This window comes from Lagopus leucura, unplaced genomic scaffold, assembly GCF_019238085.1.
Source record: "Lagopus leucura isolate 7727_CA_CO unplaced genomic scaffold, USGS_WTPT01 Super-Scaffold_100001, whole genome shotgun sequence".
Taxonomy (NCBI): domain Eukaryota; kingdom Metazoa; phylum Chordata; class Aves; order Galliformes; family Phasianidae; genus Lagopus; species Lagopus leucura.
The window spans coordinates 64,153,413-64,165,997 of NW_024962262.1; the positions used below are offsets into that span (position 1 = coordinate 64,153,413).

At 34.2% G+C, this 12,585-nt stretch overlaps 1 protein-coding gene across 6 annotated transcripts in view; it reads left to right on the forward strand.

The window, feature by feature from the left end:
* The window catches only part of GK (glycerol kinase), a 38,132-nt gene that overhangs the window by 15,003 nt on the left and 10,544 nt on the right, over positions 1–12,585 (forward strand). For 4 of the 6 annotated variants that reach the window (XM_042867197.1, XM_042867199.1, XM_042867201.1 and 1 more), the window contains exons 8-16: positions 99–165; positions 1,010–1,027; positions 2,613–2,648; positions 3,214–3,281; positions 4,730–4,772; positions 5,372–5,452; positions 6,990–7,068; positions 8,959–9,055; positions 10,745–10,829. In XM_042867197.1, coding sequence (XP_042723131.1) covers positions 99–165; positions 1,010–1,027; positions 2,613–2,648; positions 3,214–3,281; positions 4,730–4,772; positions 5,372–5,452; positions 6,990–7,068; positions 8,959–9,055; positions 10,745–10,829 — 574 coding nt within the window. The remainder of the gene's footprint in view (positions 1–98; positions 166–1,009; positions 1,028–2,612; positions 2,649–3,213; positions 3,282–4,729; positions 4,773–5,371; positions 5,453–6,989; positions 7,069–8,958; positions 9,056–10,744; positions 10,830–12,585) is intronic. The other 2 variants (XM_042867198.1, XM_042867200.1) reach the window with 1 other exon arrangement.

A 12,585-nucleotide genomic window follows, 5' to 3' on the forward strand; every position in this document is an offset into this window, starting at 1 on the left:
TATTTCCTTATACCTTAAACTTATTTAAGAAAATAAATACAAAATCCTTCCTGATTTAGCACTGACCATATCTATACCTTATTTTGTATTGTGCTCAGATTCTTTGATATTCCTATGGAAATACTTCCAAAAGTACGAAGCTCATCTGAGATTTATGGCCTGATGGTATGTTTGTGCATGTGTGTTTATCTTGTAAAAATATGTTAATAACAATTGAGAGAATTTTCATTCGAACTAGTGGCTTTCTCTGGACTAATATTGTTTGATTTATGACTAGTATGTCAATATGTCCTGCTGTAAGATATTATATGAAGGTAAATATCTGCCAGATGTTAAGTGTCAAATAGACAAAACAAATGGCAGAGGTTTTTGATAAGCAGCAAAATTTGATTTTTGTTGACAAGTACTGTGGAAACTACCTTTCAGAATGCAAAGTATAATTAGTAGATCAAAAGTAATGAGCTTTTTTTAATGTGAAGTTTATTTAGGAGTTAAAAATGGATTTTTGTCATGGGCCTGAGATTTCAGATTTAATATGATGTAGCAGTTACTCTTCTGTTAAAGTGACAGATAATTTATTCCTAAAATAAGAATATCCTTAAAATAGGATAAACTGGATATTGTGATTTCTTTATTTTTTCCTGGCATTTCACACCGTTGTTTTCTAAGGACGTCCAAGCATTTTCTAATTAGGACAAACTAAAATATTTTTATTTAAAATGTAAATCCCACTTGCCTGAAACGTAAATAATTTTACTAATATGTCATTAAAGATGCTGCTGGAAATCATTACTGAATTTCACTAATTTGAAACATCAGATAAGTGTGAGTTGTAATTAAGCTGAATGAGTGGAGCAAACAAAATACTTCTAGGCAGTAAGGTAATAAGAGATGAGATACTACATTGTGGCACCTGAAGCAGAATAGCTGGTCAGTTTAAATTTGTACTTGTGTTTCTTTTCCCCTTTCTTCCCACTTTTTTTTTTCTTTTCTTCCTTTTGCTGACTAGAAAATCTGTCCTAGCCTGGTGAGTAAAGGCTTCTATTAGGCTCACCACCTGTATGTTATCCACTCTGTTTATATGCTATGCATTTCCATTGATTTTAGGATTAGTAAAAGCACACTTTCTAGTCCAATAAACTTGCAAGTATTTCCAGATTTGAGATATGGCAATGAGCGTTCACAACAAAATTGTTTCTAAAATACAAAATATTAAATATACAAATATTAAATATAAAATATATAAAAATCGAAAATATACTGCTTATGTATGTGTGTGCTTTAGTTTGCGAGCTGCTGAATATTTATTTTCATATTGAAGTAAAAAATAGATCTGTTGTCTAATAAGAGTTATACTGAATTACACTGGGGTTTTTAGTGCATTTTTAAAGTGAATTACCTTCAATCCAGTTAAATTAAGTGTGAATAGAAAAAAATCAGATTGGAAATGCACTTGCATGGCTTCACTGAAAATTCATTTTTACAGTTCTATAAAGAAAAAAAATTAAAGACAGAGATAAATGTTGTCAAGATATATATTTATTATGATACCTACTGCGAGAATGCAACTGAAAAGCTATGTGGTAGTGTTTGGAAGAGGTTCTAATCCACTTGAAATGCTGTATCTTAAAGTCAGGCATCTGTCTTTGCATAACAACTACTTTTTTTCTATTCACTTTACTGTTACACTTCCGCATTTAAAATTTGACACAGACTGCATGTTACACTGCACCTTGTCTTCTGTACACTGTCTTTTCAAAAACATATGTATTAAGAACTGTTGAGATGACATCAAGTGTACCTGTAAAATTCCTACTCTATTTTAGGAATGAGCTGCGTGAAGCTGAAGTCCAGTGTGCAACTCAGCCATATAGTTCATGTGACTCTTTCCTGCCCTATTTCCTACCCTAATGAGCTGCATAAGTCCAATGTGCAACTCTGCTCAATCATATTGTTTATTTGACCCTTTAGGCATGAAAGCCTCCTTACTTTTTTTTCTTTCACTGACTTTAAACCAAGCACAATGCATTTCTATTTATAGTGATATAAAAAGAAGAAAGCTCTGGGTTTCATTTACCTCTATATTCTTTGTATTAACTAAGATGTAGTTAATTTTAAGCAGTAAGTAGTAGAGACTCTATGTTATGAATCTCCGCTTTTCATATATATAACTTAACAGAATTTACTCAATTTTTTTCCCTTCTTACTTCTCTCACGTGTTATTTTGTTCTGTTTCCTCCCAGAAATCTGTCTTTATGTGTTGTAGCTGTAGTTCTTCACTTCATGCTACATTCAACAAATTCCTAGAAAAAAAGTTTCTCCTAGAAGAAGTATTTTTCTCCAGGATGTTGTCTCCCTTATCAATATCTTACATCCATTTTCTGTCTCTTAGTAGAGATTTTTAATAGAATTGCAATAGTAAAAAATACATACTTTGAAGCCAACTTCTACAGCATTAGTGGCTATCCATTTTTGTATGACTTCATCTATTTCCTTATGCATGCAAATTTTTATCTCCCGAGTCAAATACAAGTTTAGCTTCTTTTTGATTGCCTGAAACTGTATTAATGGAAAGCTGATCTGGAGCTTTTCTTTCTCTTTTTATGACTCAGAAATCTGGAGCTTTGACAGGTGTACCAATTTCTGGGGTAAGTCAACTTTAAAACAATTTTGTTGCGAGACATAACTTCACTGCAAAAATTTTTAAGAAGAATGAATCTTGCTACAAAAATGTTGTTGGTTTCCAAGTGTTTTAGCTTCATGTTTAACAGGAAATAAATTTTGAAGTGGAATTTATACTGAAGAAGATCTGGCTGTGGAAATACAGCTGTCAACTCTAACGCTTATGTGTAGTTACGTTCAAAACTGAGACTCTCTAAGGAAATGAATAGCATTACAAAATAGAACCAAGCTCTGCTTTATATGTAAAAGGGATTCCGTATATACATAATCCAAAAATTTGAGGCAGATTCTCATCTTTTTTTCCACAACATGCATGAAATAATTTTTAGTTTACCATAAGCATCATGACACATTTTATTTGCAGTTCTTACAGAGAAAAGAGGATTATCTATACAGGTTTTTCCTCACTTTCAATTAGCTGTGTGTTCCTAATAGGTTTGAGCTATGGTTAAATATATCTGTTCATGTTACTTGTTGGTGAATGTGATTCATATGAAGACATTTGCTAAAAAAAAAAATTCTTTTTTTCAGTGCTTGGGTGACCAGTCTGCTGCTCTTGTTGGGCAAATGTGCTTCCAAGATGGGCAGGCAAAAAACACGTAGGTTATGATGAATGTTGTGAGATAAACAGTAGGTTGCTGCTCTGTTTTAAATTTAGTATTATGTTCTCTTCTGAGCTAACTGCCAAATACTTTTGTAGTTACCACATAACTACAGCTCTACCTTTCAACTGTGTTGATCCAGAAATTAAACGGTGTCCTGAGTTTTGAATAAAATATTGAAGATATTAAAGTAAAATAGTTTGTGATGTGCAGTTTGGAACAAAGTCACTGTGAGGAAATATCTCTGTGTGAAAGAAGGTTTTTAATTTTAAAATACATCAAAACACAGAGCTAAGTAGTTGCTATTTAAATAGTGTGATCTAAAGTTAAACAAATACAGGCAGTGTGCATAGATTTCAATGACAAAAACCACACACTACTGCTAGATAGGAAATGTTCATCTAAGTTACAGTGCTTAGCTTTGGTTCTGTGTATTGGTCATGGAGAATTTTAAATCTGATTTTTTTCCTAGTTCTCAGCATCTTATTTTCCCTTGTTTAAAATAGCTGATCAGTTAAATCAGGCAAGTGGTGTAATCAGATATTTATTTGAGGAAAAGCATTGGACTTTCACAGATTTAATTACACATTAATTTATACTTGTTGCTAATTAACCTTCAAGTTATCTTTTACACTTATGCACAAATCAAAGTTAGTAGCTTTGTATTTTTTTAAAACAAACATGCTTTTGAGCAATTTTTTCACAAAGTATTTTTATAAAAAATATTTTGATAAAATAAGAGATGTTTGGAAAAATATCTTCCGAAAGCTAAGTATCAGATGAGATTTCTAGCTGATTTGTGATATTACTTTATCCTTTTTATTCTACAAATATAACTGAAGACTTTTTCGTTAATATTTATAAGCCTTGGATTTTCAGACTATTAAATAAAAATGAATTCTTAATTAGTTAGAATAAATGAACACAGAGTATGAGGCTACTAAACTATGTTTTTGTATGTTTGGGAGCACATATACATGTAGTGCTTCAAATGAGATGCGTGCAATTTTTAGAAGTTGAATGTGTTTTTTAAAAAAAGCAATCTTTGTGACAGGAGCAAAGTTTGTTGTATTTTCATCTTCAAAAGTTTGAACTCAATGTTGTGAAATATTTAGTTTATAAAGTGGCTTTCATAATCAGCTTAAACTGAAGTAAGTAAACACAATCAGCAAAGAAGAATTCAGACTCAGCTTTCAGCTCTGTCTGCTCCATGATAATTACTGTCCAAGAAATAATCAGAGAGAGAAGTGTGGAACTAGATTTTTCAGCCTCAAGCTGCATTTAAATAAACTGTGTTGGAATGGTTTCATCATCTATCAATGGTAACATACATTTCGAGAGGAAAAAATGTGGTGTCTCCCTAGGGAAGTAATGAATTCAAGAGCTGCAGTAACTGCTTATCTCTTAAATGTCCTAGCTTTAACTTTTCTTTGCTCTCATGCTAGGTATGGGACAGGATGTTTCTTGCTGTGCAATACAGGTCAGAAGGTCAGTTGTGTTTTTTTTTCATTTTTCACTTGTTTTTAGCAAACTTCAGTTAAATAGTTGAGTATAACTATAAATAAATCATAATCTTATTAGCAATAATTGTATTGCTGGAGGTAAGGGAAAATATTGAATTGCATATTGAAATCGAAAAGAAAAGGAAGTAATAGTTTGTTTAAGGTGTTTAAGTAAGATTCTTATTTCCTAGCTGCCTAGTGAACTTCTCATAGTAAGTGTCTTGCACTTCCCTTGTGTATAATTCTTAAATTCACTCAAAAAATGCTGAGTGTTGTGTAACTTACATGCTCTATTCTTTGTCTTGGCTATTTTATTCTTTATTCTTTCACACTTGTTTGTAGTACTAGTTATTAGTTATTTGGTATAGAAAGTCTGGAAAGATCCAGGGCAGCTAATGAAAATGAAAAATTAAAACACAGCATTTCAAGGGTTTTATCTCAGTTGTTTCTATAATTTATTTGGTTTAAACTTTCTATATATCTTTTTTTTTTTCCTCAGTTTTATCTCTTTTTTTTTTTATCATTTGCATGTGCTTAAGTAAATATTTTCTGCCTGTGTTTTTTCTTTCTTCTTACCCTATTTAGTCCGTGTTTTCTGACCATGGTCTTCTAACCACGATAGCTTACAAACTGGGCAGAGACAAACCTGTTTGTTACGCATTAGAAGTAAGTAAAATAATTTCTTCCTTTCTATAGAGATACATAATTATGATTACTTTTGCTTTTTAGTATCTTTCTGTTATCTCCAGTGAAACCATTCAGTTGCACAGAAATTAAAATGGCTTTCTGTTATAGCTTTGCGCCTCAGGGCTTGTATGTGGTTTTGGTTATCCTATCTCCAACCCAGATCACTTAATCTAAAAAAAATAATTCTACATTGAATTTCTGGGTATAATGTCTGAAACATTTTTTTTCAGTTTCACAGTCTTTCTTAAATGTTCTAAGTAAATAAACAAACCAATATGGAGTTTAAAAAGGAAAATATACTGAGTGTTTTAGCTGTTCTGACAAAAAAAAAAATAAGCATGACTAGATGTCTTCTATTTTTAATTTCATTCTAATGGTTTTTACTTCAAACTTAAAAATCGGAGCCAAATTTCTGAGACAAGATACATCTAACAATTAAGCTCTTTTTACCTACTAAAACATGGGTGCCTATTTCCAGTTCCTTTAGTTCCTCAGTTCTCCACACAACTCTGAGGATATCCAAAATCTGTAGAAAATTGGACTTTACCTATAACTTAAAGTTTCATAGTTCTAAAACTCTGCCTCTGAAGCACAGAACAGCTCAACATCTGTTTGACACCAGTGCTTCATTGGGTTCAACAGAATTATTCTTCCATCTCTGTTGATTTGTGGGCTTGATTTAATAGTTATTTTTAAAAATGCATCCTGAATTGTCTGCTACCACTGATCTTTTGAAGAGAGCCTGTGTTTTCTGTGTTGAAGAGACCAAGACAACACACAGGATTTTCTTCTCTGGGAAAATAATTTGTGGCTTACAGTTACCAGGATGTGGGAAGTTGTATTTGCCACGTTCTGGCAACTTTGGGATTTTCATTTGGTACATATATGTGAGAGGTCTGGTTTGTTTTAGATCTTGTTTGAGAGTGACTTTTATTTCCACACGCTCACATTTGCTTATGTGCATTTTTCTTCATCATCATCTTTAATGATATTGTCTGAAAAAAAGTCTTCAACAGAAGATACTGTGTTCTTTCTACTCCTACATTCGTACTCGAATAATCTTACGGTTAAGACACTTTCTAGAGTGGAAAATAGGGATTCAAGCTCTTGTTTTAATCAAACCCATATGTTTTAACTGTAAGAGCTAGCTGTTTAGAAAACACCTGTTGTCTTTTAGCAATGGCTTACAGTGAGAATATAATGCTGTTCCCATTTCACTTGAAGCTTAGTTTAGTAGACTTGAGACTGTCTTGTATAGAAGCCCAAATGAGCTTTTACTGTGAAATGGGGGGCATGCAATTTTATCTTTGATAAGACGGAACTATTCAGGGACATTGAGCCAACAGAGGAATTTTGCTGTCAAATGAAAGTGACTAAACTTTCTGTCTCTCTGGCTGTTTCTATTTAATTAGTTTTGTCCCTAAATTAGAGGAGCCCAGAAGATTGCTTAGGAAGTTAGGCAACTCCTCTCCATGGAAAAATTGCATGTAATTGTAGTGATCTTGTTTTTTTTCAGGGATCTGTTGCAATAGCTGGTGCCGTTGTTCGTTGGCTGAGGGACAATCTAGGTATTGTTAAAACTTCACAGGAAGTTGGTGAGTGTTTGCAATTTGGAGCTGTTAATTTCAAGTGTTCTTTTTAACTTGCTTGATGAGTTGTTGAGTTCTGATGGCTGTGTTACTATGGAATGAAAGCTCAAAATATTCAAGTAAAGAATAGCTGGAAGATGCATACATACATTATGCTGCGCAGCCCATTTATTGATATCTTTCACTGATATTTCGTGCAGCATATCACTAACATCATTGAAAACCTTTGTCGACTTTCCCTAGCAAGCAGATTCTCAGTAAGATGCTGAACTTGCAATATTAGTACAGTTTTCAGTTTTACAGAGCCAAGAGTATATAAGTCCCTGTTACAAAATCCAAAGTAAGATCCTGAACCAATAAACATATTTTTTGCTGTAATAAACATGACAATCTGAAGCCCTAAGTTTGCAACAATTGATGCAGAAGTATTCATGTCCATTGAAGTAGAAATCTTTGCAAAGTTGACTCTAAGGAATTGTGCATAATCATAGAATCAAGGAACCTTTAAGATCATTTAGTTCCAGCCCTCCTGCCATGGGCAGGGACACTTCCCATTAGACCAATTTACTGAAAGCCCCAATCAATCCTAGAGCAGATACCCATAATGGCTGCCTGTTTTGGCTATAATTCCTTCAGAATTTGTGTTGCTGATTTTTTCTGCTTGAGCTGAACTGAAATAAACTGGTGTGTAACACAGAAACTACGAACCCACCAAACCTTGAAAAAGGAGAAAACATCAAAAATATGCATTATGAGTTTCAAAGTGACTGATACAATGAGATTTATGATTGAAAAGCAATTCATTAAATTTTTTAATAATTTGATATATTTTTGAAAAGTGGGAAAAAAACAAAATTCAGATTGGACTTAAAACTAAGCAGAAATGTAAAACAGTCTGCTTTTCTATGAGAAACACTCACTCTCACCTGTATTTGTATACAGAAGAATACAAGCTACTGTCACTAGAATTAGCCACCTATTGAAACACAGTGGTACCTGTTGGCTTCGTAAGTTTCATTAAACCACTGAAAGGTCAGGGATTCAAGAACTTTGATCTTGTCCTTGTTGTTAGAATCTTGTGGGACTCTGTCATCATTTCCTGTTTCCTTGAAAATGTTCTCCTCCTCCCTTCACTCCTTTAAGTGGATTCTGTATGAAAGTATCATTCGAAAAAGAATTTCTGACTATATTTCCCTACCTTTCCTCTCTGTTGCTGTGGTTTGATCAGTGCAAACAAAAGAAATTTTCAAAAGCTGAAAAAATATACTTTCTTTACTTGTTATAGGAAGGAGCTGTGCACTAACAATACTTCATTTGTCATGCTGAGTGCTTTAATACAACTTCTAAAATTACATATTTTAATATTGGGGAGTTCAGGTATCTGATATTACTACTCAGATAGTAAGAAACTTCACATTTCCTTGTAGTTGGCCGGGTGATTATATACTTAAGATGAGAATTTAGGACTCTGAATCCATTTGAAATTAATGGGAATTTAGTTCTTAACTCTCTTTGGTCTTGATCCAGTTTTACATGCTTGCCTTGACTTAAATGCAAGTGTGACCTTTGAAGTTAGAATTATTTGCAGCATACCCTTTGAAAACTGCAAAGAATCTAGGTCAGAATGTCAAGTAAATCATTTTTGTTTTTGATTTTACATTTACCAGAGCCTCCTATGCCCCATCTTCCGTTCATATTGTTGCAATTGGACATCATGTTACAGATGCAGAGATGGCCAGTTAGTTGTATTTTCTAATCGTAACAGCTTGATTGCTTTTGTAGCTACCTAACATATTATAAATACTCTCTCTTTAAATAATAATATCTTTGAATGTCATGTTTAAATGCTGGTGTCGTTGTGAAAAGCTAAGTAAAGACTATTTGTGTGTGCATTAGAAAAACTGGCTGCAGAAGCGGGAACTTCTTATGGCTGCTACTTTGTGCCAGCATTTTCAGGACTGTATGCACCTTACTGGGAACCCAGTGCAAGGGGGTAAGGATCTGAATAAGCATCACATTTGCAGGAAAATGTAATTATTTTACAAATACTAACACTAGTCCTTTCAGGTATGAGAAATTGTTGTTGTTTGGTTTTGTTTTTTTTTCTTGATTCTCCATAGCATCTTCAAGCAACCACAGTTTTTCCTTCGTATTTAATCTGTTCAAAACAGCAACTGCTACTGATAGAAGAACAAGGACTTGCTGACTCAGCCAATCACCCTTCCACCCACCTCTAAAAATTTTAAAAACGAAGCAGGGGGTGGAGGGTGGAAAACACTTTGACAAGGTTGTGCTTTTTGGAGGACAGTTCACAGAATCACAGAGTAATAGAATATCCTGAGTTGGAAGGGACCAACAAGGGTAGTTTTATCATTCATAAACTAGGACAGAGGAAGTTTAGATTAGATATTAGGAGGAAGTTTTCACTCAGAGGATGGTGACGCACTGGAACAGGTTGCCCAAGGAGGTTGTGGATGCCCCATCCCTGGAGGCATTCAAGGCCAGAGATATGGCTCTGGGCAGCCTGGTCTGCTGGATGGGGACCCTCCACGTAGCAGGGGGTTGAAACTAGAAGATCATTGTGGTACTTTTCAACCCAGCCATTCTATGATTCTATGATTCACGACATGGAAAGAGCCAGCTTTTTTTACTTCACTCATTTCTGGTTCTGTATACCTGCGAACTGTCAGGCAATAAAAGAAGAAAATTAAGAAATTAGTGGTGATTTATTTTTCTGAGCAACAGCATTCCCACAGCTGTTGCATTCACTATATCAAATGATTCAACCTTCTAAATTGTTCCCTATTTCACCTCCTTTTCCTCTTTGATTTATGTCTATGAAACACTCTTCAGTATAATGCCTCCCAATCCCTTTCTTTTGTTAAGACTTCACAGTCTGGTACTAGTTAGATCTACTAGCTGAAGTAGTAGCCTTCTGTTTGTTGTTTTCTACTATTGTGAGCTTGTGTGCTATTGCTGAAACCAGACCATGCCATGAAAGTCACAGAAGCATAATACATATACAATAACTTTCCTAAATTGAAAAAAGAGATCTTTAAGAATATCCAGTTCCCTACGCCTGGAAGTCCTGTTCTTAGAAATTAGGTGCTTTTAGTACATAAGGAATAAAAAAGCTCTGACATAGGTATTCTAACAATTTTTCAGATCACAGTCCTTAGCTTCTTAACTATTATAAGCTGATTTTTGAAATGGCAGTAACTAAAAATGTCCTTTAATATCTCAGTTCTTGCATGTATCCAGCACCAAATACACAGCATTGACCCAGCCAGGCTTTTCCTTTAGAACTGAAAGCATGAGAGAATTATTAAGATTTCAGTGACCACTGATGCTTTTTTTTTTAAATAGAAGTTGTCCTAGATCATACATTACTTAAGGGAAGAACACTTGAATTTGTATGTGTGTGTATGAATATGCACCCTTTATGCATGCACATTGACAATAATTTTGTAAATTATGGCAATGAATTGTATTGACTGAACACTGAAAACAGCTTATTGCAGAGATAAGAGAACTCAGATTAAAAAGAAACAAGCTTTTTAACATTAAAAAGCAGTCCTTATATGACAGAACTGAATGAGCTGTGAATTAAAAGGCCTAAGTCTGAAGTATTTTCTGGAAAAGATGTTCTAACTGCTGGTTTTCTTTTTCCTCTGTTCAACAGCATTATCTGTGGCCTTACCCAGTTTACAAACAAAAACCACATTGCCTTTGCTGCACTAGAAGCAGTCTGCTTCCAAACACGAGAGGTAAAAGCAAATTAGTTGTTAAATTCATTGTAAACTAGTATGATAATATTTAACTGTAAATCTTCAGAAAGAGAGAGGATTAAAAAGGTTTACTGAAAGTCTGGTGCTTCATACCACACTTGTATGCTAATTTACATGATACTTGTGTTGAAGAATTGTTCCTGTGAACTTAGCTACAATGATCTGGTTGGGTGGTAGATGATTTTTATGGTTTTTCTCAACACTTAAAATAAGGTGAACACATTTTGTGAATGTCATGAGATGCAGAACAGACAAACTTTAAAATGACAAGGCAGTGCCAAAACTGAAATGTAGCATTAGTTCTACATCATAGAAGACTACATTCTATAGCCTGTGCTCTGACAGATATGATTGATGTTACTTTCAGTACACAAGAGCAGCAGACATATCAAGGGAAATCCATATTCACTTCCTGTTCACTACATATCTAATTGTCTTTGCCAACGTTCTGCAAAAACAAAACTAAATCTCACACTCAAAGTTAATCCTGGAACCTAATTAAAAAGCATGATATCAGAATGTTCTAAGCATTAATATATTTTTATCACCATCTACTATCAATTTATGCTCCTTGTGTTCTGTAAAAGTATATGACAAAATGAAAATCATGGACTCTAAGGGGTAGGAGTCAAACCTTAATATGATTTCATGCTTTTAAGATGGTGTTATGTAAACATAATTTGTTTTAAAACAATATCCAGCTAACACTGTGTAAGAGGAAGAAAACAGCCTTCTTATTTCTCTCGTAACGAGTAAAGTAAGACATAGTCCTATGGAAAAAGAAAGCCAGAGACTTCAGCAGGGCAGATGTTTTTGAAGCTATGCTAACACCCTTTGAGTCCTCAGAAAGTCATGAAAGGAACTTAGTTTATATCACTTAATTCTGATAGTAGAAGTCAAAGTGTAATTACAGCCAACTGAAGTGATAGCCTAGTTCGTTGTCTGCTCCTCTCTTTCCTTATCCCTCCTCCTATCCATTCCATCTCACGTGACAGCTCAATGAACTTTCCAGCAAAAAATTATCCCTCTTTTGCTGAGCTGTTTTTTTACTGGATTAATGACCTCAGCTGCCTCGCAGAGGATTGTAGCAAATGTCACAACAAGAGACAGCATGTGGCTGGTAGTAGAAGGGAGGGGAATAAAGCTTTCTGGCTGAAGGTGAAGTTAACTCTTTGGACATATTAACACCTAACACTTCACAGATATGGGAGTTCCTTATTAGGTCTCTGGAAGTGCTTATGTTAGTAAATTATGTCATGATGATAGAGATAAAACATACATTTTTCAGAAATACACTCTTAGCTTTGTCTTGTCAGAAACAAGGTTATTCTGTTTTAGTTCCCCTTGAAATAGGAGTCTTACACATTCTTCAGGAAGACTCAAAATTTGCATTCATTTGGTTGGGTTTTTTTGTTTTTCTTTTACTGTACCATCCAGTTTCTTTTCCTTTTTTATCCAAAAAGTGCAATCAGGTGACCCTTTGTGTGATCAGATGATCCTTGTTATTTTTTTTTTCTCTCAGAAAGCATTATAGAAAAAAAGGTAATTTTTTCCTTCTAAGAGGTGCACACGGCTGTCATTAGACACAGTTTACCTGGGTGCCTTGCTCTTAATCTAATCTCACTACAGTAGAGATAGTAACAGCATGATCATGATTTGTTTTGTTCCTTCGTCACCTCCTCATTTCTAGCATTCTTTTCATTTTTTAATCTCTACTGAGTGTATCACATTATTC